Source organism: Lepisosteus platostomus, chromosome 11 (genome assembly GCF_059453375.1).
Source record: "Lepisosteus platostomus isolate fLepPlt1 chromosome 11, fLepPlt1.hap1, whole genome shotgun sequence".
Taxonomy (NCBI): Eukaryota; Metazoa; Chordata; class Actinopteri; order Semionotiformes; family Lepisosteidae; genus Lepisosteus; species Lepisosteus platostomus.
In genome coordinates, this window is record NC_142621.1 from 22,647,398 (window position 1) to 22,674,093 (window position 26,696).

Below are 26,696 nucleotides of genomic sequence, written 5' to 3' on the forward strand. Positions count from 1 at the left end.
TACACAGTTCAAGGTTTGGAACAAGGTACAAATTCGGATCATCCTCCTGGTAAGCTACGAGCGGTGGGGTGGTCAACTTCACATGCATGTCCCCCCTCCAGAAGCCAACGTTCAATATAGACTTGAGTCTATAGATATCCTTGCTACTCACGATGGGAAGGTTCAACAGGAAACCTATTTCCTTGGCTTCGGGGTTGACATGTATGGGAATGGCACTGCCTAGACTGTATGCAAGATGTACTTGCAATGGCTGCACCATCTCGGAAGTGGTTGACTTCAGTACTTCTTCTACTAAGGACAGTGGAACCAAGTAGGTTGGAATCTGTCCCATGGCTAGACTAGTTACTGTGGCACTAAGCTCCCTAAGCAGATCCTGCATCAGCATTCTGACCTGTTGCACATAAGCATAGTCCCACTGTAACACGTCGACAATCCTGCCCACGGTGTGGAGGGTGTTATTTAACAGTGCTGCATGAAGGTTTACTGCTAAAATTGTGCCCTGTAAGGTTTTCCCTAGGCTTTCCAGCCGCTGCTGCTGTTGATACAGCTTGTCATAAATTTCTGGCATTTCCTTATGTAACCCAGACACCTGCCTTCTCAGGGTGGTCAGGGTGACAGTGTTAGCAGCAAACAGACCCGCTGAAAATAGCGAACCCACGGCGGAGGCCGCAGCAATCAGAACCCCCAAGAACCTTTTGGGGCGGCTGAGGCCTGTCATCTCCTCCTGGGTGACTGTTGCCTTCCTCAGCTGGCGGAGCATGTGTATAGTGTCTAGCTGGGCATGCCATACAGTATCCCCAGCCCACTGCCTACCATGATAGGACACCCTACTGTTCATGCTGATGTGCTTCCGAAACACATCGTGTGGGTCCAGCCGTACATACACTCGCTGAGTATATGTTCTGCAATTTGTTAACAACAATTCGGGAGCGTCCTGCAGGACTATGCCGGTAGGAGGACCGGGTTCCACAACTTCAAGGGGCTGTGTCGAGGCGATCCACAGTACTGTCAGGACCAGCCGTGGCAGTTTTAGGATTCCCATTCTGGAACACAGATGAGGCACATGGTACAGTTCCACTATATTTTTGAATATATTTTCCTAGCAGGACCTACACTACAGTACCTAACTACCTGCAACTACAAAGGGGCACCCCCCTCTTTGATCGGGTTTAGACTTTTAACCCTATTCTGTGTCCTCTGGCGCCATTTGAGATGGGCGATACAACCGGAGGTGGTTGCGATGCACCCACTTGTAGACCAGAGATTGCCTTCCCTTTTCAATCCGAATTCGATAAGCTACCGGTGATACCTTATCAACAATCTCGTGGGGTCCTGTCCAACTGGGTAAGAACTTCCGGGCCACCCCTGTGGGTTTGGCAAATTGGAAGTACAGGACCTTGTCTCCTGCTTGGAGTTCCTGGTTAACTGCCTTTCGGTCATAGTATGCTTTCCTACCCTCTGCACTCCTTCCCAGATTGTTCTGGGCAAAAGCAAAGGTTGCCTGCAGATGTGCTCGCAGGTCTGACACATACTGATGGACCGTAGCAGCCCCCGTTGTGCTCAGGTCCTCCACCCCATAGAGACAGTGTAGGGGAAGAGTCATCTTCCGACCTGTCATCATCTCAAAAGGTGGGACCCCCGTAGAGCAATGGGGCGTGGCTCGGATGGCCATCAGAACCAGGGGCAGCTTAATGTCCCAGTCCCTACTGTTGGTGGAGACAAACTTTTTGAGCATACTAACCACCGTTCGGTTTGCCCTTTCTGCCTGGCCCGAGGATTGAGGGTGGTAGGAGATATGCAACTGGGCCTTGACCCCAAGCATATTCCACAGGGTTGCCATTACTGTAGCTGTGAAATGGGTTCCCCAATCCGAGTCCACGGTCAGGGGGAGTCCCCATCGACTGAACACATGGTTCACCAACAGCACTGCAGTTGTCTCTGCCGTGTCGTTGGGTGCTGGGAGGCACTCAATCCATTTTGTGAATGCACACGTAACAGGAAATATTTGTTCCCTCTGGATGACCTCACCAGCGGCCCCACCCAATCCATTTGTAGATTGGACCAGGGGAATGTCATGCCCTTTTTCTGGAGTGGTGCACGGTGCAAGGGCCGTGATGGTTGGAACTGGCTACACGTCAGACACCCCTTTACATACGCGGCGATGTCTTGGCCCATGTGAGGCCAGAATGCCACCTGCTGGATAGTGTCGTACGTGGCCTTGATTCCCCGGTGACCCCCACAGGGTTCGTCATGAGCGTGTTGGATCATGACCCCCCGATGACAGCGGGGAACTACCCACTTTGGGACACCTTGTGCAACTGGTACACAGACCAACAACCCCTTTATAATTTTTAGGTTGTCTTTCACCTCTGCCAGCTCCTTCAGCTCCGGAGACTGGCTCAGCACCTGCTCTGAAAGAGGTTGACGCACTGGGTCAGCGATATGCTGATACATTTGCCCAATTGCTGGGTCCTGTTTCTGCATTTCCGCAAGATCTGTGTTAAAACCCTGTGACCCAAGCACTACAGATTGAGGGTCAGCTCCGACATCCTGTCTAGCCCTGCTTCGGGTGACCGCCTTGACCTCAGCCACGGTTTCTGGGGGTAGCCATTCCTGCTGGAACTGCCAGGGATCACCCTCTAAGGCGCCAGATTTGGCCAGCCGGTCGGCCTCATCATTCCCGTCTTTGTCGGGTCCCTTCACCTGGGAGTGTCCCTTCACCTTCCTCCAGTAAACCATCATTCCAGCCTCGGTCGTGAGCTTGTCACTGGCCAGGAACAACTCTTTGTTCTTTACTTCCTTGCCCCGGGCATTTTTCATGCCGTTACCCTTCCAATACGGAAGATGGGACACGAAGCTATGTCGGGCGTAGTTCGAGTCACTACAGATGACAAACTGTTTAAGGCCATTTGTCAGGGCCTGCTGGAGGGTGATCAGCACCCCAGCTACTTCCGCATACTGACTAGTCTTTGGTCCTAGCTTATAGCAGGTCGGCCCACAGGGAGTATTGTCTTGCCAGACTACACCTACCCCTGCTAGCACCTGCTGTTCGTGGCGAAAAGAGCAACCGTCAACATAGGCCATGGGTAAGCCCTGGCCCACGTTCTCATCGTAGTACCGATGATTGTTCGGTAGCTCAGCAGCGGGTATCATTTCTGGAGCTTCCATGTCAGTGTCACAGCCGTGACACACTTAGCCCAAAGCCAGGCCCTGTCCCAGGTACATTTTCTTGCTCTGTGCATAACGTACCTCTATCTCATAGCCTTGTAGGGCCATCATCCATGCCACAATCCTGCTATTTGACACCCTGCCTGCTTTCAGTCTCTGGCTATGCAGGAATGTCACAGGTTGGTGGCAGGTTTCGATGATGATCTTTTGTCCTCCTACATAACTACGGAAGTGTTCTACCGACCAGACCGTAGACAACAGGGCCTTCTCGCAGTCCAAGAACTTTTGCTCCACTGGGGTCAGGGCTCGACTGGCATACGCCACCACCCTTCGCTCTTGGTCATATTCCTGACTCAGAGCAGCCCCAAGGCAGTGCTCTGAGAACCCTGCTTCAAGGTAGAAGACCTTATTTTTGTCAGGGTAGGCCAAGCACGGCGCACTACCGAGTTTGCGCTTCAGCTCCATCACAGCCTGTTCTGGGGAAGGTCCCCACTCAAAGGGCACGTCTTTCTGCAACAGCTTGTGGAGGGGCCTTGCTATTTCAGCGTAATCCTCAATGAACTGCCGGGAATAATTACATACTCCCAGAAATCTGCGCAGTTCAGACAGGTTAGTGGGCGACTTCATATTCTGGATAGCTTGGACTCTGCTGGACTGTGGCTGTATGCCTTGGGCTCCAACCAACAGTCCCACGTAGTCCACTTGGGTCCTACACCACTGTCCCTTAGCCAGAGACAGTTTGGCCCCTGCACGGGAGAGCTGGGTCAACACATGCCTGATCTCGGCCATGTGTTCTTCCCAGGTCTGACTCCGCATCAGAATATCGTCCACATAGACCAGGTTGCCCCTGGCGGCTGCATCACTCATGGCTTTGTGCAGAAATATGTTGAACTCCGCTGGGGAGTTGGAATACCCAAAGGGGCATCGATTCCAGGTGAACTGCCTGTTTCTGAAGGAAAAGGCCAGTTTGTACTGGTCTGTCGGTTCTACCTTAAGGGTCCAGAACCCATTGGCCACATCCACTGTGGTGAAATATTTCGCTGTTGTCACCTTGGCTAACTCCTGATCTAGGTAGATCATTGGCCATCGTGACAAAGGAACCTGTTTATTCAGCTGCCGGTAGTCAATGGTCAGACGCCACTTACCATTGGGTTTCAGCACCGGCCACAGTGGGGAGTTATAAGTGGAGTTACACTCCCTTATGATCTGACGCTCTAGTAGAGCATCCAACGTCTGTTTTATGGACTCGTATGCCGTGAGGGGAATGCGATACTGCCTGACATAGGTTGGGCGGGCGCCAGGGGCTGTGGGAATGCGCACTGTGTGCAAATCCGTCACCCCGCAGTCATAGGCGTCCCGTGCAAACACTTCCTGGAAATCCTGGAAGATCTGACGCAGCTGCTGACGCTGGCTTTCCGTTTCCGGGGCATCTGCCTTACCAACCTGTTCCTGTACCTGCTCTAGGAACCCCGCTTTTGACGGCATGGCGGTATCCCGGGTCGCACTCTTAGCTGAGTGGTCCGTCGGAACACCTGCGTGTACTGTGTACACAACCATCTCATCCTTATCGCTAAGGTCCACTCTGCACACCTCCTGGTTGCAGAATCCCTCTATTGGCATAATTGCGATCATCCGCCGGGGGTAGGTGTAGTACACCTGCTCGTTTCCCCCCTCCCTGGCCAAGGGACCAGGGAGCTGCCCCAGTACTGGGATGGCCAGTTCGAAATCATAGAAACCATTGTCAATTACCAGTCCCATGTCAGTGCGAGCAGGGATTTTGACATCTTGTTTTGCTATGTTCTGCACCAACAGGCAGGTGGCTCGGCCATTCCGTTCCAGTCTGGGGGTACCACAGACTGCTAGGTTCAGTCTGATAAACTGAGCTGATGGTTGGAAGAAAACCATCTCAGCATCCATTCTCTGTCCCTTCTTCAGGACAAGGCGTACCGGAAACCCTGCTGTTGATGCAGGAACGATCAGGTCCGATTCGTTTACTACCTGGCAGGCCTGAGGAATCGTCTGACCTGACCGAATGTTCTCGGGGTCGCCGCTTAGAGAATGGGCATCTGGGTTCACCCGTGTCCACAGCACACTGTTTACCGTGTCCAGCTGGGCGCCCAGTCGAACCAACAGGTCTGCACCAATACAGACCGAATGGGCCAGCTGAGGTGCTACCTGGAAGTAGTGAGCAAACTTCCTTTTTCCGATGGAGATGGAAGCTACACAACTTCCTTTGCTCCAAATGGACCTATGAGGTGGGGGTGTCCACCACAGAACCTGTGACTGCATCACCAGGGTCACCTGACGGCTTCGCGACAGGTCCTTGAACAGACCTTCACTGATTATGGACTTCTCAGAGCTGAGGCTGAGAATTACATCGTCAACCTGCACTTCTGCCACCTGGACCCCTCCCACCACCATGGGGTGGTAGTCCTGGTCCCCCTGAGGTACCAGGGCGCACAGAAAGGACTCCCATTCATTACCAGACAGGGAGATCCACTCTTCTTCAGGGATGAAAAAGGGGTGTGCTTTACCTGGCGGGTCAAGCAGCTGCTCGGAGCACTGCTCCTGTAGTTGGGAGACCGTGGGAGTGCTGGCCTGGGCAGGACTTCCCTGTAGTTTTGGAAAGCAAGAAGAGACATTTATTTCTCGTCCAGAGGAACCAGGTGGAACCTCCAACTCAGCTATAGTGTTCAGTGGGCACTGTGTGGTCACAGCATAACCACTGAACCCCCCTTTTTGCTGTACGACAGGCTTAGGGTTTTTGACCTGAGCCCACAATTTTCCACGCTGGCAGTCCACCAGAGGCTCCAGCCTGTCAAGCAAGTCTTGGCCAATGAGTAGTGGCTCTGTTTTAAACCTAGAGATGTAAACAGGATGCACCACATTCATTGGCCCGAACCTAAGAGCCACCCACACTCGGTGTGTGATCCTGGCATGATCCTGGGTATAGCTGGAAATCTCTATCTTACACGGTTCTACCTTAAGTCTGATGCCTTTTCCTTTCGCTACTCGTTTGAGCTCGCTGAGTAGATCGGCTGACATCAAACTAATTTCAGCCCCAGTGTCAATCAGTGCTTCTCTATCTAAGACGCTTTCAAGAGAAACCTTGATATAAATACGCCTTGCTTTGCCTTTCTGGCTGAGATTCCCTAAGAATTGTTGGAAGCCTGCCTTTCCTTTGACTTCAGGGGCGGGGTCAGCGCCCAACTCAGAGTCCCAGCCTTCTTTCAGGCAGGAGCCCTCCCACCCAATCAGATAGACTGAGGGAGGGGTTTGGGGTGGATCCCCGCCTCCTCCAGTGAGAAGGGGCGTGGTCCCCCTAAGCTCATTCACGCTTCCGGCATTCGGTGCGGAAGGTTTACCCTGTCCTGGTCTCTCAAGCAGGGCTTGTTCAAGCCGGGCCAGGCGGGCTGCAGTCGACTCCCTTCGTCCAGCCTTATGATAGGCTCTGCCTGAGCCCTTGCCTTCCCCGTAGCGCTCACGGCGGCTCTGACGCTTAGTGCGGTCCTGCCTGACTATCTTGCGCCGGGGCTTATAGGGCTCAGGAACCTCAGCTCCCTCGAGCTGAGGCGAGTCGTCAACCCTGCTGGCTTTAGTGGCGAACACGGCCGTTTTAGCAGGTTTTTGCTCTCAGGAAGCAGAGACTTCAGCTCCCCAGGCTTTTTGAGCCAACCTTCTAATGTCAGCCATTTTCATCGCTTTTGCATCTGTGTGCATCACAATCATTTTCCTGACTGAGGGATGCAGATTAGCAATGAATAAACCTTTGAAATTCACGTTCTCTTCGCAACCCTCTTCATTCCGCCCTGCAAAATAAGTGCGCCTAAGCCTCTCATAATAGTCGCGAGGGGCTTCAGCTTTTTCGTGCTTAATATGGTGCGCAGCGGCCACGGCAGCTATGGGATCGATAAAAGCCGAAAATTCTCCGATCATTGCCTGACACAGCTCCTCAAAGCTATTACAGACCTCCGGTCCTTGTCTGGACATCCACTCGTGTACCGCTCGGCTAGTAGTTTTCCTTACTAACAAAGCCTTTTCCTGTTCGGACGCTCCGGGCATAAACTGCAAAGTATGTCTCAGCTCATCGATGTAGGTTTCCACATTATTCCCTGACACTGACGGGTCAAACCTTTCTACATCTTTGGCCAACTGCCTCAGGGAGTGGAGGTTAATTTTTACGGTTTCTCCGCGGGCAGGAGGACGGCCGTGATCAGGAGCAGGGGTCTCTGCCTGAATTGCATCGCCCTTGCGTCTCGCGCAGGACTCGGCGATCTCCCCCATGCCGATCCGACCACAGACCCTGGCCGGGAGAAACCTCCTCCCGGCGCGCTGGGTGAGCGCTCCGGGCTGCTAGGTGGGCTGGCATGCAAGTGGGATCTAGCCTGTTTTGCTTCCAGTACGGCAGCATCTAACTCCTTTTGCCTTTCCTGGCTGAGTTCATTTAAACTCTCAATTTCTTTTTCTTTTTCTTTCAAGCTCGCTTCCAGGTCTCTCCTAGCTACCTCAGCCGCAGTTTCTCTAGCAGACAGGTCATCTAATTTACCTAAAACTTCCCTGAGTCTGTCTTCACTTTCCTCATTTTTCACTCTCTTTTCTCTGATTATATCCAACAACTCAACTCGCTCCGCCTTATATCTTTCTAGCTTTCCCTGAAGCTTTTGAAACTTTGTCAGCTCTGACAAAGACAGTTCCAGCTGTTTAGCTAGATTTAAGGCGAAACTCGATAGGACCTGAACTGCGTTCACGGACCCTCCTGTGTTAAGCTGGTTCGCTACTTTAGCTACTAAATCTACTTGCAGCTTCTCAATATCATCAAAGTTCAACTTTTCGATACCGCTCCAGTAACCAGGATTGTCGTCGCTAGAAATAGTACTTATAAGCGACTCCACTTCAGACATTTTAGCAGCCATTGTGATTACGTCAGAGAAACGTTAAGAGTATTACTTTTTTTTTTTCTTTTTACTAAAATACAGTATGGAATTTAAACACCCGAGCAGATGGATTTCCAATCAGCACACGTTACACTAAACACTAGAAAACAGGGGGATTTCTTTGCGCAGTTATCAGCACACCCGGTATTCGCGTATAGAAGCCGCGGTGCTGTGCTGAACTTGAACTCACAGCAATATCAGTTATTCTGTGCGATTGATTCTCATTTCATTCTTAACTCCGCCCACCCAGGGACGCCATTAAATGTAGTGGTTTTGATGGGTTTACTGAGAAAATTATTAATTGTAGCAGTAATCACGAGGTTGTTCGTCGGGGCTTTTAGAAAATCAATCGTCAGAACAACTAACAACGCACACACACGGGTTCAATACAAGGGATACATTTATTAATATAACTGTGCAACAAACATATACTAGTCTGCCTGGATACGAGCGGCAGACCTTACGGTGAGGGTTATCAATATACAAGGTATATAATCTCGAAGAGATGCAACACAAAGAGATACACAACCGAGAATATATGTCAATATATATCGTTCGGTTACCAAATCGCTAATCAGTGTTATTACCCACTGTTACTCTAAACTCGGAAGTAAATACATTACTCATGAATTAAATTGATAACAACTTGTGTTGAGGTACAATTGAATTCTCGAGACGCAATGTAGAACATGGGGTTTACTTATCCACTGTGTTTGGATTTGGAGTTTCCCGGCACGAGCACCAAACCAGCTGACAGGCTCTGTTGCAGCCTCTGTTGCAGCGGTTGTCCAATGGGCGTTGTGACGGCGTCCTCTGGCTACCGGCCAACCAGTCGAGGTGCAGCTCGGAGTAGGACGGGCGGAGGAATCTGACTGCGGCGCGCAGGGCAGTCGTTGCTCCGAGGGGATCTACCAGCAGTCCGGCTGGCTAGTAGAAAGTCTCTATGCACAGAGTGTGACCGCGAGTCCTCACAAGTCACTCTTTTGCCTGGGAAGAAACTGGTTCGTTCCCGGTCCAGCGCTGCTTCTGAATAAGCTATTCAGGTTGTCGACGAGGGTCCAACTGTAGGCTGCCGTTGATCAAGCGGAGCATTCACGTTGGTAGAATTCTGAGTACGTACGGGATCCTCGGCCTCGCGCTTAGAACAAAGTCCAAGTCCTTTTGCAGACAACAGCAGTTGTCACGTGATTGTCTCTGAGGATGCGCGAAAATGGCCAAGGAGAGCCCAGAACTGAGCTTGCGCTCCCTTTTTGATCAAGACCCAGATGTGTGCTGATTGGTTGAGAGTTTGGCGGGCATTGTAGACCCACGTGGTATTACCACGCCCTGCCAGTCCCTGATTGGTTGGTCAAGGTGAGATATGAGTCACTTAGTCCTGACACTTAGGAATGCAATCCAGATGTCCAACTCGCAATCTCTAGACAGATAGGCGCCAATGGCTGACCATTGATCATGATAGCCAGGCTTAGCTAAGTGCATCCCCCTTTGGGAGCTGGTTTCTTATCACAAGAAAACATCTTAAATCAGCTTGCATGAATTCTTTCTCTGTGGCTGCACCACAGAGATGGAGGGTGAGATGGGGTCTCTTTTAGGAGCATACCAACGCTTAATTCTGTCTTATTAACAAGCATTGCCGCTACAACTGCGTACAGCGTACTGGAAAATAATGCGGTATCGCCCGCGCATTTTGAATGGCTGCATCTGTACTTGTACTTGAATGGCTGCAACTGCTACTGTATAACTATCTAGTTTACAGGAAACAAAAATATGATTTGGAAGTACCTCATAAAAGCTTGCAAAAATACTGGAGATTGTTCTATTACTCCACAGTCTTACTTTGTCGACTGTGACTCGGTTGATGTTTATCTTTAATGTCAAGGTTTCTTAATGACATGGTGTTGCATCATGTGGCACAGTGCTTAGCATTGCTGTCCCACAGCGCTGGGACCCTGTGTTCAAATTCTGACTTGCGGTGCTATCTGCTTGGAATTTGTATGTTCTCCCCGTGCTCGCATGGGTTTTCTCTAGATATTTCTTTTCCTTCTCACAGTCCAAAATATACTGGTAGGTTAGTTGGTTTCTAGGAAAAATTTGCCATGGTGTGAGTTTGTACATGTTTGTGTCTGTGTGTAACTTATGATGGACTACTGGAAATCAGTTAGCCACAAATTGTTGTACAAATATTTAATATAATATTTAATTATGGAATTAAAAAATGCAGCACATATGAACAGCAGCAAAACATTAACCTTTCTTATGCAATACTGTATGGGTTGAATAGAATGGGTGGGTATATTTCTACATAAGAGATTTACAAAATTGCAAAAGCAGAACTAAAATGGAGACTGACTTTCTTCATAAAAGTCATCACATTTTTTCATATTTTCATAATTACTTTAGGTCCAAATGTCCCTTTTAAAAATGTTAATAAACTTCCTTGAATGTGAAGTGAAAAGCCGATAGAATTCAATTTCCCACATTGTTTACTTAATTGCATGACAGTTTAATATCTTAATCTTGAGGAAACTCAAGGATCAACTACTAAAATGGCAGAATAGGTATTGTTCCTGCACCACTACATACATTTGCTTGACATTGCCCATAATATTTACAGCCACCTATAATGTGTCAAATCTTATGATATATATCACATTATATCTCAGTTTTGGCTGGTATGCCACAATTAGCCTTTCACTGCTCAAAATAGATTGATAAATGGCACTCGAGTTGCCTTAGATATTACTGAAATGGCAGCTTCATTTGATCCATGTTTTTCTTTGTCTAATAATCAAATATCTTTAAAATATAACATATAAAGTATAACTTTTATACCTAGCTAACGTTTTAAAATAAAATGTAGCTTTAAAGTATTTTAGGGGTTAAATGACATGAAGGGAGCTTGGATCAGATGTTAATTTTTTAATGTGCTTGGTTTCACAGAAATTCTGAGAAAACAAGGAATTTCATGGACAGACTGCGAACTAATTTAAAAAATTAAATTGTTATTTTGCTGTTTGCAATTTGCTGTTATACTGTTAAGGTATACTGCTGAAACATTTTAGTTGTATTATAATGATCGCTTGCAAAACAGTGGTACACATGATTGCCTCTAGATGATATAGGCAGTGTTACATGAATGCATGAATGGAGGTACTAATTAAGTTGATGTACAGCATGAATATTTGTGGATATTCACAGAATTATTTAACCTGTGTGGAACATCAGAAAATGTAGCTTTTGGTGTTCAGGTATTCAGCTCAATTGCCAAATTAAAAACTTTAGCTTCATGCGTTTCTTGGTACTTCCGAGTTCCAGTATTCCAATTGACCAGTATAAAAAATGAAAATGACGATAGAAATGTAAAATTATTAAATGTAAATCACAAAAACCAAAAATATTTTAAATATGTATATTTTGCCTTTGTCCCCTCATATCAGAGATCAACATATTGTATATTGCATAAGGTAGTAGTATTGTAGTATTAGGATATGTAGTAATACTATTCCCTCAATACATTAATAAATTGCAATATACATTAGATGCAATAATGTTGCCCCAAGCAATGTTCAATTTTCATCAAAAGGAAAATATCATCATACTCACCTTTGTAATAAATACAGTAAATAGTATAAAAGAGCATGTGTAATATCTTTTATATACACTACTTCAAGTATAACATTCTGGGACTGTTTCACAAAGTGAGATTACGTAGTTGAGTGGATATCTAAAAAATATTTTATTGTATAGTGTGTTGTGAACACAATGATTTTATTGTCATGTTTATATATGCATTCATTTATATTATACATAATTTAGATTTAATTTATAAGACATATAATGTATATTTTGTCTTAATGACAATCATACAATCTGAATGATAAATGGAAACTGAAAAAAACATAAACAGTTTGTTCTTTCTTTTAGTGAAATAATCTATACACAAGCATAATGCATAACCTAAACATACTTTCTTATCTGCATACTTTGGTATCCCCTTCTGCTTTAAAGAGCTTTCTCCCATAAGAGCCAAACTCACACATATGCTTTTAGACATCTGCTAATTTGTAAGCAACTGTGAATTAGCTCCCCTCCACAGGCTGCTGCATTCCTACTAATCTTCTGTGTTACCAAATTAGAAGATCAGGAAAACAGAACCTCTGTGTTTTCTAACCTCTAATGTTTTTTTCAGATTTTATACAAAGTGGTTATTAGCTATCTGAAACCATTTTTATAACTTTCGAAGTCAAGCAATTTTTAAGTTAGGCAAGGACACATCATTGTTTCTTATTTCTAATTTTCTTTGAAAAACTAAAACAGATCAGGTGCCCAGCACATGGATTTGTGATGTACTTTAAGTTATTGATACTCAGCCCAGCTGCACCATGAATTGTACTCTTGCATTTACTTCCAAATTTGTTTAATCTCACCAACAGTTCCTGGGAAATTGTCTGAATGTGTAATACTTTACTGTGTTCCACTCAGAGAATAAACCACTCTTCAGATATTGAGGAAAATGCAAAAACTGGAGATAAGGGAATATGATCATCTGAGGTATTGATTATTAAGTATTACATATTACTATACTCAGCATTACAAACCAAGAGAGATGTAAGAAAAATCATTGGACCTTGAACATGGGCAGGCAGTTCTGAGCTATGGCAGAGAATGTTTTTAAAATTTAAAGCTCATATGTAGGACTTTTTTTCTCATATTTTTTCCCTCCTGTATAGGATTTGTAAACTCCTAAATAGGACTTTTTATCTTCTACATTGAACTTTTTGTGTACTGTCCAATAATTTTGATGGGACCTTGAAGTTAAGTGCATGACATGATGGAAGAAGAAGTATAAAATTGGTCTTAATTACTACATTCTCAAAACTTTGGTCACAATTAATAAAATAGTGATCAATATAAGAACGTTAAATAAACCTTGATAGTCTCAAATGTATTTAAAATGGATTAATTCAAGAAACTGTTAGACAAACACTGGTTGATATTGACTGCAATGGGGTTGATGAACCCAATCATGGTAGAAAGTACAATTCAATGTAGAATGTATTGTGCCTTTTACCAAAAAATAATTAATTTACCACCAGATCCCATTGTTTTTACTGTTATATTTGTTGAACCAATTGTAGCTAATCCTGTTCTTAAAGTTCAAACTGTGCATTAAATCTGCAAATGTATATTCATACTGAAGACCGCTATGGTCAGGTTAAGTATAACCCATACTACAGCATCTACAGCATGACCTGTCTCATTGAATTTCTCATGATATCACATCCCTCTTTCTCATAATTCATCTATTGCACTTCTTCTACAACCCATCTTCACCTTTGCAGCTACCCCTTCCCAATCTGCAGGAGTCCCAGCCTCCTTGTCCTCAAAGAGGGGAAGGAAGGTGAGGCCAATTCTAGGGAGATGCAAACACATTTATTGTTTGGTTTCATAACATCACAAATTTTATATCTTTATTTTTGTCTTTTTAATGCCACTTTGAAGTATAATGGAAAATTAAACTAATTGTCAATAAAAATTACCACTAGGTCAGCTAGATAGAAACAAACTGAAAGCTCCATTCACACATGGACACATACTAACCCCGGGTGACTGTGAGTGTTGGGGCCCAGGGGTCAATTCAAAAACTGGGGGGATATCTGTGTGGAGTTCGTATATTCTCTTCATGTTTGCATGGGTTTTGTCCAGGTCCTCCAGTTTTCTATGACAATCTAAAAACATTGTGGTGGGTTACTAAACTTCTGGGAAAATTGGCTTAGGTGTGAGTATGTGTGCATGTCTGTCTGTGTACTGTATGTCTTGCAATTCACAGGTGCCCCATCCAGGGTGTATCCCATGACCATTGCTTGCTGGAATAGACTCTAGCTCCCCTGAGACTGTAAACTGGAAGAAGCGATTAGAAAATGGATGCATTAAACAAGCTACACGTGTTAATCATTTATCATACATGCACAGATCCAGCCATTCAAAATGCACGGTAAAACCCTGTACCACTCGAAATTATCTACAGTTCAGTGCAATTTATACTGCAGTACATGATTGGCTGGCCAAAATGACCCACAGTCGGCACTTGTGGTGCATTGTTTGTTAGTGAAACGATTGCTTCATTTAATCTCTTTACTGTGCATGTTTAAATATGGTTAATATTGAATATTAATATGGAATTTAACAACTAAAGGGAAAATTTAGTAGCTGAGCATAAAAATAAGAGGAGCATAACGTCTCTGAATGTCATAAATGATATAGAAGAATATATTTATAGGAATATAAATATGTTCAACCAGTTTTTATTGGGCACGTCAAATGTCAGGCGTAAGCAATAAATATATTCAGCTGAAAAGCTGTACAACGCAAGAAATTTAGTTGCTCTAGGAGGTTTTGTGAAAAAGCTACAGGCGTGCCAATTGTAATCGTTTTTATTTTTAAATACATTTTAGCAAAGTCATCTATACAAAAAAGTTGCATTTAATACCACTCGACAGCCGGCTGGCTGCTCCGAAAAATAGATAAAAACTGGTTTAACAGCTCTGTTGTTTTTATCCCATAAAGAGCTTTGAGAAGCCACCTTTAAAGGCGCTATATACAATAAAGTTAATTATTATTACTATTATTAATTTGCTGGACAGAGAGGTGAACATTATTACGCAGAAGACAAAGGTAGTGATTTACGTTGCATTCTGCATTGTGCTGCTGTAATACAGTTTAAAATAATTAAAAGTCTAAACAGTATCAGCTTTTTCATGGGTTGTAATTTAAAAAAAGTCAAAAACTGCACTCAAAATGCAATTTAGCGCTTTCTGGCAAGAGGAGACACCCAAATTAATAATGTAACATGCTACTGTTTGTGCATGAATATAGTTATACTGTTATTTCTTTATATACGCGATTCCATGGTTTTTTTTAATACCTGGCGAAACCGGGCTTCCATAAGAATGAAGTAATAGGTTTATTCCATGCTGAAAAAAGAAGAAAGTAAACACATTCCATAACAATCAACACCTTTATATAGCGCCTTTAAAGGTGGCTTCTCAAAGCGCTTTACGAGATAAAAACAACAATAACAATAACAATATTGTATTTCATTGCACTTTGACAGATCATCTTTAAATCAATTGTTGATTTAAAGTTTGACAGTAAATGTTTATATTGTAACGCATACAGCCTCCTTTTCTTTATAAAAAATTAAAAAATCATTTGCACAGCCTAAGAGGGGGGGGGGGGGGGGTCTGCTCTCAGTGACACCTGAAAATCCTCCATACACTCAAGTGAAAAATTAATAACGCCAATGTAAATGTCGAATTTACAATTTGTTGATAATAAAAATGTTACGTTCTCTAAAGCTTTGTGACGAGGAAGTCGTGGTCAAACAGCATGCCGCCACATATATCAGGTAGCACTTTGGATCAAGGCACCGTCTCTTTCAAGACAACGATCTGAAACATACAGCAGCAAGGGCGAGGCTTATAGCAGAAGGAGTGAACTGGGTGAAAACTCCAGCCGAATCCCCAGATTTAAATCCAATAGAGATGTTATGGCATTCGCTGAAAGACTATGTTCGGAAAACTGCTAAACCCAGCACAAAGCAAGAACTTATCACTGTCAATATAATGACAATAATATTAGCTATTTTAGTTTTTCGAATAAATTACATAGAATGTGGACCAGGGCAATACTTTGAGTTTACAGCTTGTCCAAGGTAATTCATTATTAATACTATTTGTAATATCTTCGGTAAAGACTTTGATGGCGACAGCTCAAACATGAGAGGTTGAGCTTTATTAGCTCCACCTTGCGGAAATTTCGGATACTATTATTTTATTTGCGGTACCATGTGGTACTATGCGAGAATATACGGTAATAATACAGTAACTTGCGTTACACCGTGACAAGCGCACCACATTATAATGCGGTATCTCCCGCTTGTTTTGAATGGCTGCATCTGTACACAAGTGGCTGGTTTAATTAGTGGCACATGATTTCTTTGTTCTCTGTCACAGGTTTGTTGAAAAGCGTAATAATCCAGACACACTTGGTTAAAAAAAAAATTAGAACAATGATACAAACTACACTACACACAACAAAATGTTAGTTTATGTACTCTATGTTACTCTATGTACAGTATTTACAGACAAAGCATTTCAGATGCTTAACATTCTGGTCACCTGGAAAACCCCAGACTAAACATTAATGCTACTAAACATTAATAATTTAGTCTTTATTATTAAAATAAGATTTTTCTGACCGCCTTATCCAGCTGTAGTACTTCAAGGACTAACTTGTTAGTTTTAAAGAGTATTGCAGTCCTGCATCAGATGATTTGAAAAGATAAAAAGTGCTGTTTGTCATGCCACAGCACTTGTTGCGGTATATAGACTCACCTCATGCATTTTAAATAGCTGCATCTGTATGAGGCAAAGTAATGAATGAAAAACGTTTTCACTATGTATTTGTATGAAGCATTTAACTGCATTTGGTATGTTTTTTGGAATATCAATAAAACCTTCTCAAGTGTTCCTGTTCTGAATTAATATTTTATGATTAAGCACAACAATAATATAATTGCTAGGTGTTTGTACAGCTATTTAAATTTCTACAGCCATTGGGACCACCTTACCCAAAGCATAAACTGGTCACCAACATCATGTAGTCCACACCTGACTAAAGCCCTTCCAAGATGCAATGTATTTTGGTAAATATGATTCATACAGTACATCATCGTTATCAATCATATAGCTGCCTAAGGTTATAAACTAGATCATGTAGGAGCAAGCTTATCATTATCTAATTATAATTAGATAAGCAGAGATTCTGTGTTTGTAAAGATTTCCATGGGTTCCATGAAACAATTTTTTATCAAAATGCAAAAATTAGAAATTGGGCAACAACTCTTCTGCAGATTATGGTCAAGATCAACTTTATTAAGCATAAGTGGGATGGAAAATATTTTGAAACATGAAAGCACGACATCCAATGTGAATAATTGATAGCTGTTTAGTGTAGAAAAGCTGAAACATAGAAAGGGAATTAGGATATGGTTTTGAAGATAAGTGGTGAAGTTTGATTTTTCAACCAATTCAGTGACACAGAAAAGAGTAATATAAGCAAAAATGGAGAAGGTAAATTTTTTGAAGCCAGGAGCTGCATTGGTTCTGGTGGGAATAGTCTAGCAATTTAAAATTCAAAACATTTACTGCAGGTTCACAGAGATTTATTGCAGGTTTAAGGAGCGGTCTAGTTAAGTGTTCCTAGCATGCAATTAATTATGAACAAAGATACATAGGATTGATAGAAAGAAGCCTTAACTAATTTGAGAGCATCCCTATAAGCTTTTTTTATAACCTCAATGGGTAGTTAGGCCATAAACATTCCACCCAATGCTCTGTTGTCTTTACTAAGAACATTTCATTTGTGTTCCATAGTAATGTATTTATTGGGAGCAAAATGATTCATATGATTATTATTGTATAAAGTAAAGGTATAGGTAAAGGTTATTTTCATGCTTAAAGCTAAAGAAAAGAAACACAAAGATTCAGCTGTGGCCAAAACACATTTGAATGAACATTTACCTTTACCTTTGCAGCCAATGCATGCTGATACAGGTCGTTACTTGAACATCATTGCATAACATAACAGTATCTTTCAAAGAGGAAACCTGTGCTTCACAGAGAAACACATGTGTAATAACCTCTGGGTTGACTGTTCTGAAGGTACATAAAGAACACTAGTGAGGAAAAACTAATGAAAGAGGATCTTAAATTAAAGAGTCCTATGGTATAATTTTGTGACATTTTTACTGAGACATTTGCAATTTAGATAATTTTAGGTTACAGAAATTGATTGTATCAAGGTTGTGGCCTTTTTATGTGTGGGCCAACAGCATAAAAATCCATCCAAAGAAGTGCTAGCAGTGAAAATAACTATTGAAGTTGCCAAGCAGCAGAAGTTTTATACCTAGAATGCTAAGACAGCAACAATCCATCCAATATGGAAACATTATATTCAAAAAGTGTAGCATTGCTTACCTTGAACCCTGGATGGCATCTACTACAAACCTGAATCAGAAGGACCAGTACTACCTGAACGATCAGACACAAGTCATGGTGATGGTGCCATGTTACCATGAAACATAGACAATTTACAGATGCAGCCATTCAAAACAAGTGAGGTACACCATGGTACCATGTAGTGGGTGTGTCGCATCCGAACGCAGTATGACGCAGTGTAACGCGTCATATGACGTCATATCGGAAAGTATCCGGAATCACCTTGTAAAACCGCCAGGAGGAGCTAATAAAGCTTAACCTCTCATGTACAGCATTTGAGCTTTTTAATTTAAACTGTGTATTACAGCATGTTAATCATCAGTCATTAAAAAGTTGGTATATTTTATGAAAGCAAGATTGCTCAGTTGGGCAAAAGTACACAACCTACCTTTATCATAAATATGTTAATTATGCAGAAATATTTTATGCATCAAAGCCTTTACCGAAGATATTACTAATAGGATTAATAATGAATGACCTTGGACAAGCTGTAAACTCAAAGTATTACGCTGGTCAATATTATTTGTAACCGTCATTTTAAATGAAAATACTTTTTTTAATCGACAAAAAGTAACACCACAGCATTTCGTTGATCTAACTAACAAGGACGGGACATTAGCTAGCCAATAGGATAAAGGAATAAATTACTTTTCTTGTTTATTTCTTTAGCACATTTATTTGAACATTTCCATCGATTATACAAGCACTGAAAAACTGTCCAATCCCTAGTTCGTCGGGCATTTTCTTTTAGTATGACAGACATAAAAACTCCCTTGCTTTTAACAGATCATTTAATAATTTCTAACAATGAAAATTATTTAAACTGTGACACTTATCATTCAACCAGAGCTCAAAATATCACAAGGATCCTCAAGAGCACAGCAAAGACTGTATTAAAAGATACTTGTATCAGATACGTGAGAATCCAAGCTTTTTTATCTACGCTTTCTTATCTACGCTAAGAAGTAGTCTTTAAAATTTATCACACAGTAAAAAGTCAAATTTCTGGGCTGTCCGTATACCAGAGATTATGGTAAGGTTTCAGAAGGGTGTCAGCCAGTCAGATTCCAGGACCGGAATTATCTGTTTTATGATTGAGAATATAATATGTAATCACGTATCTAAAGAAATTAATAATGATATTAATTTGAGGATCTAAATATCTAAATCTATGTATCTATATAGCTGGTAGTATTACTGTATTTCACTTTCTTTGTAAACATGTTTTGTTAACACCCGAATCGCAGGTGGATTCTGTTTTTTGGTCTGTTATGGTCTGTAGCTCAAATCCTGCTTAACTAAAAATTAGACACAAGAAGAGTATTATTGGACAATACTGTGGTGGAATTTTTCTGTAAACTGAAGAGTTATAGAGGAGACAGGTTGTGTATCGCTTCTTTTGATACTTGTAAAAAAACATTCCAATGTTAATGCGACACGGAAGATAATGTGGTGTATTGGTCGTTACACCAAATTAATCATTTAATCTCTTTACTGTGCACATTTGAATCTGCTTAGTATTGAATATTTATATGTAATTTTACCACTAAAGGGAAATTTTAGTAGCTAAGCATAAAACGCAGAGGAGCATAACGAAGGTCATAAAGGTCATAAACGATATTAATTTAGGATATAATATAATATAACATATATATATAAACATATTATGTAAACTGTATGTTGCTGTTATTGGTATTTTAAAGAAAAAATACATACCAATACTCAATTTCCCCCTAAACATTTTAAGCACCAAAATCTTACATGTGGTTGACCTTCCGACCATATTACTGTAATGTCTGTATTGATAGATAGATAATACTTTATAAATCTGTTGTAACAGAAGAAATAAGGTTCTTGATCCCGAGATGAAGTAAAACAGATGAGTTTATTGCATGCAAGGAACAATAAAGCCGAAGTCTTGTTTCCTGCAAGAAACAACAAAACCGAAGTATTGTTCCCCGTACTGTTACAAACTTTTGGGTTATATAGTGTTTTCTTCTCCGTTTCTGACGTCACTCGGTCTGATGGTAAAGAGGGGGGTTCATGGTATTTGGTCAGTTTACGATGTTCTGTGCAAATGGTCAGTTTAACATTACACCCAGGGGGGTTCCTAGCTTGCATCTGCAATCCTTATCAGTTAACCCCCTTTCCTGTCATAAACCCCAGCTTGCGACTTAGAAGTCTAAACCCCCTACAGAAAGGATTAAATTCAAACCCCCGTCTTCACATCTTTCTTCAAATCCCATAGGGAAATTGATGTGTTACAGCAGTCCAGCCCAAGACAAACAAAACAGACATCAGAATAGTTATAAAACAAAAGACAACAAAATAAATAAAAATAAATAAATACATAGGTGTGTGCAAAATGTGCTGATCATAGTCACTGTAAAAACAATAAAACATGTGCAAAATGTGCATAGGTTTATACAGACTGATTGTCCAAAAAGTACAATGGAGTAAACATGCTGTCCATAGAGGAGCAAATGAAGGGCTAACAGTCCTAGCCTAGGGCAGCGTTATACACCCTGACAGCCGCCGGGAGGAAAGACCTGCGGAAACGTTCCCTTGAACACCGTAGCTGGAGCAGTCTATTGCTAAATGTGCTCCGCTGCCCAGTAACAGTCCCATGAAGCGGATGAGAGGTGTTGTTCATGATGGCTGTGAGCTTGGTCAGCATTCTCCTCTCAGCCACCACCTCCATGGGGTCAAGGCTCATCCCCAACACAGTGCCAGCCTTCTTGATAAGTTTATTGAGCCTATTTGCATCTTTTGTCATGATGCTGCTGCCCCAGAACACAACAGCGTAGAAGATGGCCGCCGCCACCACTGATTCATAAAAAATGTGTAGCAGTGTTCCACACACACCAAAGGACCTGAGTCTCCTAAGAAAATAGAGTTGGCTCTGACCTCTCTTGTACAGGGCGTCAGTGTTACCAGACCACTCCAGCTTATCATCCAGGTGTACCCCTAAGTACTTGTAGGAATGTACGCCCTCTATGTCCTCACGCTGGATGGAAACAGGGTTCAGCGGAGACTTATTCCTTCGAAAGTCGAAGATCATTTCTTTGGTCTTGCTGGTGTTAAGCTGGAGGTGGTTAAGATGACACCACTCCACAAAATTGGTAATCAAGCTCCTATATTCCTCCTCCCTCCCCTCTCTAATACACCCCACAATTGCAGAGTCATCCGAAAACTTCTGCAGATGACATGTTTCAGAGTTGTACCTGAAGTCAGAGGTGTAAAAGGTGAACAGGAATGGAGCAAGGACAGTCCCCTGTGGAGCCCCAGTACTGTTAACAATCTGTTCAGACACACACCTCTGTAGCCGTACATACTGTGGCCTGCAGGTCAGATAGTCTATAATCCAGGACAGCATGGGAGTGTCCACCTGCGCCGCCCTTAGCTTATCTCTCAGTAAAGGTGGATGGATGGTGTTACAGGCACTGGAGAAATCAAAGAACATAACTCTCACAATGCTCCCCGTCTTCTCCAGGTGAGAGTTAGCTCTGTGTAGCAGATAGATGACTGCATCCTCCACTCCTAAGTGTGACCGGTAGGCGAACTGCAGGGGGTCCAGTGCTGTACTCACCAGGGTTCTGAGGTGGTCCAGTACAAGCCTTTCCAGAGTTTTCATTAGGTGTGATGTAAGTGCCACCGGTCTGTAGTCATTCAAAACTTTAGGGTGCCCCTTTTTGGGTACTGGCACCAGGCAAGATGTCTTCCAGAACACCGGAACCTTTTCTAATCTCAGGCTGAGGTTGAAGATATACTCCAGCACTGAACCCAGTTGGTCTGCGCAGATCTTTAGCACCCTGGAGCTGACACCATCAGGACCCGCTGCCTTCCCTGCATGGAGTCTCCTCAACTCCCTTCTGACCTGGTCAGCTGTGATGGATAAGCCGAGGAGGGCAGGGGAAGATGGAGTAGGAGTAGGAGGGATCACATGATGGGGTGACTGAGGACATGAAGAGGGTGTCTGGGGTGAAGGCCTGTGAGGTGAATGGACAAGGGACCCTGTATCGAATCTGTTAAAGAAAAGATTCAGCTCATTGGCCCTCTCCAGGCCTCCCTCACTCTGTTGGCCGCCGGACAACTTGTATCCGGAGATCTTCCTCATGCCATTCCACACTTCTCTCACATTGCTCTCCCTCAGCCTGTCCTCCATTTTCCTCCCATAAGCCACCTTGCTCTCCCTAACTCTCACCTTCAGCTCTTTCTGTGCTCGCTTCAGCTCCTCCTTGTCACCTGCCTGGAAAGCCCTCTTTTTCCTATTTAGGATGGCCTTCAGATCACTGGTGACCCAGGGTTTATTATTGGAGAAGCAGTGCACTTTCCTGGTGGGCACTGCACTGTCAACACAGAAGTTTATGTAGTCAGTGATGCAGTGGGTAAGACCATCAGTGTCATCTCCATAAGGCTCACAGAGTATTTCCCAGTCCGTTGTTTCAAAACAGTCCATCAGTGCATCATTAGCCTCCATCTCCTCACTGTCCTGGTGGTTACTGGTTGCTGTAGTACAAGAGGCTTGTACAGAGATAGGAGGTGAATAAGGTTGTGGTCAGATCTGCCAAGGTGGGGGAGTGATGTGGAGCTGTAGGCATTCTTGACATTAGCATACAGCAAGTCCAAAGTCTTGTTATCTCTAGTAGGGCATTTAACAAACTGACTAAAAGTAGGCAGGGTAGAGGAGAGCGAAACATGATTAAAATCGCCAGTTATCAAGAACATGGCTTGTGGGTGACGAGTCTGTAGTCTGGCTGTAAAAGTGTGTATGACGTCACACGCTGAGGCTGCGTCGGCAGAGGGCGGGACATATACCAGCACAACAATAACCTGCGAGAACTCCCTAAGTAGGTAATATGGCCGCAGGCTAACTACTAGTAGCTCAATGTCCGGGGTGCAGAGCTGTTCTTTTACAGTTATATGATTACAGTTACACCATCTGTTACTCACAAACACTGCTAGCCCTCCTCCTCTCTTTTTACCACTCTCCTTGATTTTCCGATCCACACGCACTATCTGAAAACCCTCTATTGTAGCGTTAGCGTCGGGAACCAGTTCATTCAACCAAGTCTCTGCGAAGCACATAATAGAGGACTCACGATATTCCCACTGGCTCCTCGTCAGCACCGCTAGCTCATCCATCTTGTTGGCAAGAGATGTACATTCCCCTTTATGATGGAGGGTAAAGAAGGTTTGTACCTCCTTTTTTTAGCCCGATACGTTGCTCTGGATCTACAGCCTCTACTCTGTGAATTAGTTCTCTGGGGATCTCCAATCGCTCACCCGAGAACACTGCCGGCTTCCGTAACATGAAGAGCCGGTCTCTGGTGTAAACAAAAGAGCCTGGTTTGCCCGTAGTACACGCCGATGTATTGCTGTTTCAGTGTGTGTCACATGACTTGCCAGCTGCTGCAACCAGTCCAACCCCAGGATACAGTCCTCACGGACTGGGGCAAGGTAGAAGGGGTGTTTCACCCTTGCAGCCCCAAAGTGCACGGTTAGCTCCCTGTCCTCCCGGCAGGACATTAGGCCGTAGGAGGGTGATGGTCGAAGCGGTGTCGACGAGGGCCTGGCAGGGTCTGCCCTCGATGAGGCAGGGAAGAAATAAGCCCCAGCTGTGGCCAACCCTTCCCACGGCAGCAGGCGGGGTGAAGTGCTCCTTCTGGCTTTGCGGAACGGGGGTAGCGTCGCTCAAGGGCGGTCTTCCCCCCTTTAGGCCGCCCCGCTCCCGTTTCCTGACGGCCTCTGGAGTCCCAGGGGCTCCAGCGCCCGGCACTCCCGTGGGATGTGCCCCCTCTCCCCACAGCAGTGGCAGATGACCAGCTGTCGTCGCTCTTCCAGCATCGCCGTGCTGGCCATCTCCTCCTCCCCATCTGATTCCCTGTGCGCCCCTCCGTTGGTGCACACCGGTCTCCTTGAATATGGCATCAGCCTGCTCAGCCAGAGCCACGGCCTGCTTCAAGGGGACCTGCACGGCCAGCATCATGTGGCGTTGCACCACAGTTGGCGCCAGGGCCCAGAGGAACGCCTGGAGCGCTATCTCCCGGTGGGCCTCCTCCGGGAGAGTAGGGTAACCCTGGCGGGCTAAGTAGGCCACGTCTGCGGTGACTGGACCCAGTGGCTCTCCCGCTAGGCAGCAGCGTTGGGCCAACCTTGCCTGCAGCAGTCCTCCCCTCTCCTGCCAAAATGCCTCCGGTGGGCCACCGCCAATGCCACGTAGTTGTACCCCTGGTTAACCTACCCCTATTTGGCATTATTGATATTGTTGAATTTTAATCCTATGTAATATTTATTTTTACCCTGTTTTATTAATTATGCATTTTACAGAGTTATGTTTTTACATATTGTTAGCATTTGAGTGTATTTTTTATAATGATTGTTTTTAAAGGGCTTTTAAAGAGAAGAGATTTACAACGCGACACTGTGTCACTGTGTAAAAAACAAAACGGTTTGAACACCCTATATTGTAATGAGCTGCTGAGCTAAGAATAGGAGTTTCTGCTGTCAGAGGGGGTGGAAAGTGCCCGCGGTCATTTAATTAGTATTACAATTCGCACTGATTCCCTTGCGAAGATCTGGACATAAACACCTGAAGACGGCTTGCGTTTTCTCTCTTCTCTTTTAAGCATGTGTACAATGCTGTAATACAATTTAAAATAATTAAAAGTTTAAACAGTATCAACTAAACTCCATTAATATAAGTATCGAGTGGTATTAAATAAATACAGCTTTTTAGTATAGATTACACTTTTCTAAAATGTATTTAAAAAATAAAAACGATTACAATCTAATCTTTCCATGTTTGATCCCAAAATCCCCAGAAAATAAATCTAAATGGGGAGAAAGCTATGCTGAAAGTTTATTTAGATACTTAGAAGACAAAGATAACAATTTATGTTGCATTTGTCTGATTGTGAATAAAAAAATACATTTAATTAAACACGCGTTTGCGATTTAAATCAAAATGGGGGTAATGGGGACTCTCTCTCTTTTATTATCAACACTAGTTCAATTGTGTCTCTTCTCAGATACTGTAGTTCAGCATTCAGGTAGATTGCCAGGCAAAATAAAAACAGGTTTCGATAGTTAATAACCACTTTTTATGCGTGAAACACTGGTAATCAATGTATGCTGTAAGGTTTTTACTTCCTAATTAAACTTTTAAAATACGCGTTTCGAATAGAAGAAGCATATGCTGTTTTCTTCCTGCTTTGTAGAACAGATCAGCAAGTTTTTTTTCTCCAGTCAGAGGGGTGTCAGATGGTGTCAGCCAATCACCATTCTGAAGCCATACCGTAATCTCTGGTATAGGGACACCCCAGAATTCTGTAGCATTTTTATTTTAGGAAATAATGAAACGCTCGGTTAAAAGCAAGGGAGATTGTCCGTTATAGTAGACATAAAAACAATAGTTTGCTGCAGCGTTATTGGAAACACAATTTTAACACAAATCGCCGGTATTATATCCTAGAAGACACAGACCGGTGCCAGTGGGAGCATAAAAGAAAATGCAGACGAACTAGGGATTGGAAAGTTTCCAAGTGCTTGTACAATCGATTGAAATGTTCAAGTAAATGTGCAAAAGAAATAAAAAATCATTTATTCCTTTATCATATTGGCTAGCTAATGTCCTCTCTTTGCTAGTTACCTGTGGCTGTGTTTCTGCGTTGCGTAGCAACGAGTGACTATATTCTCAGGCAGAGGAACGTAAACAGCTTAATTTTCGTGTTAAATATTTTTTATTAAAATTCATTCTATACAGCAATAGCATATTTGGGGACCGTTTCATAAAACTTTGATGCTTAAAATGTTTAGGGAGAAATGGAAGACTGGTGTGTATTTTTTCTTTAAACTACCAAGACCAGCCATATACAGTACAGTTTACATACGGTAATATGTTTATGTTCCTAAATTAATATCGTTTATGACCTTCAGCTGTGTTATGCTCCTCTTCTTTTTATGCTCAGCTACTAAAAGTTCCCTTTAGTGGTAAAATTTCATATAAATATTCAATATTAAGCAGATTAAAATGTGCACAGTAAAGAGATTAAATTATTAAATCTTTTCATTACCGACCAATGCACCACGAGTGCCCCTGTCGGTCATTTTGGCCAGCCAATCACTTACCGCGGTAGACTGCGGTGGCTTGTGGGTAGTTGTGTGCGGTACGGGTTTGTACTGTACATTTTGAATGGCTGCATCTGTATATATAAATCAGTGGTAAAGGAGGAGAAAAGATGTATAAAGACTATGTTATCACAGTTTTGAAAAATATATATTTTTGTTCTATATATAATGGAAGAAAATGCTTATGGTAGGTTACCAGATTCCAGTACTGTATACATTAGAATTATCTGTGGTATATTGTAATGAGTGCTGTGGTTAGCATTGCTGCCTCACAGCACTGAGGTCCTGGGTTGAATTCTGGGCCTGGGGTACTTTTTGCTTGGAGTGTGTACTGCATATTCTCTTCTGTGTTCATGTGAGTTTCCTCCAGGTGCTCAGGTTTGGTTAATTGGCTACTGGGAAA

The 26,696-nt window shown here is 43.2% G+C and overlaps 1 protein-coding gene across 1 annotated transcript; it reads right to left on the reverse strand.

The window, feature by feature from the left end:
* Window positions 1–570: 570 nt before the first annotated feature.
* LOC148652196 (uncharacterized) lies at window positions 571–24,094 on the reverse strand. The gene is made up of 4 exons (XM_088597601.1): window positions 23,907–24,094; window positions 22,368–22,512; window positions 5,703–6,798; window positions 571–1,043 (listed from the first exon to the last, which is right to left on the reverse strand). Exons 1-4 carry the CDS (start codon window positions 24,092–24,094, stop codon window positions 1,030–1,032), a joined length of 1,443 nt encoding a protein of 480 aa, XP_088453727.1. The 3' UTR covers window positions 571–1,029.
* Window positions 24,095–26,696: the final 2,602 nt, after the last annotated feature.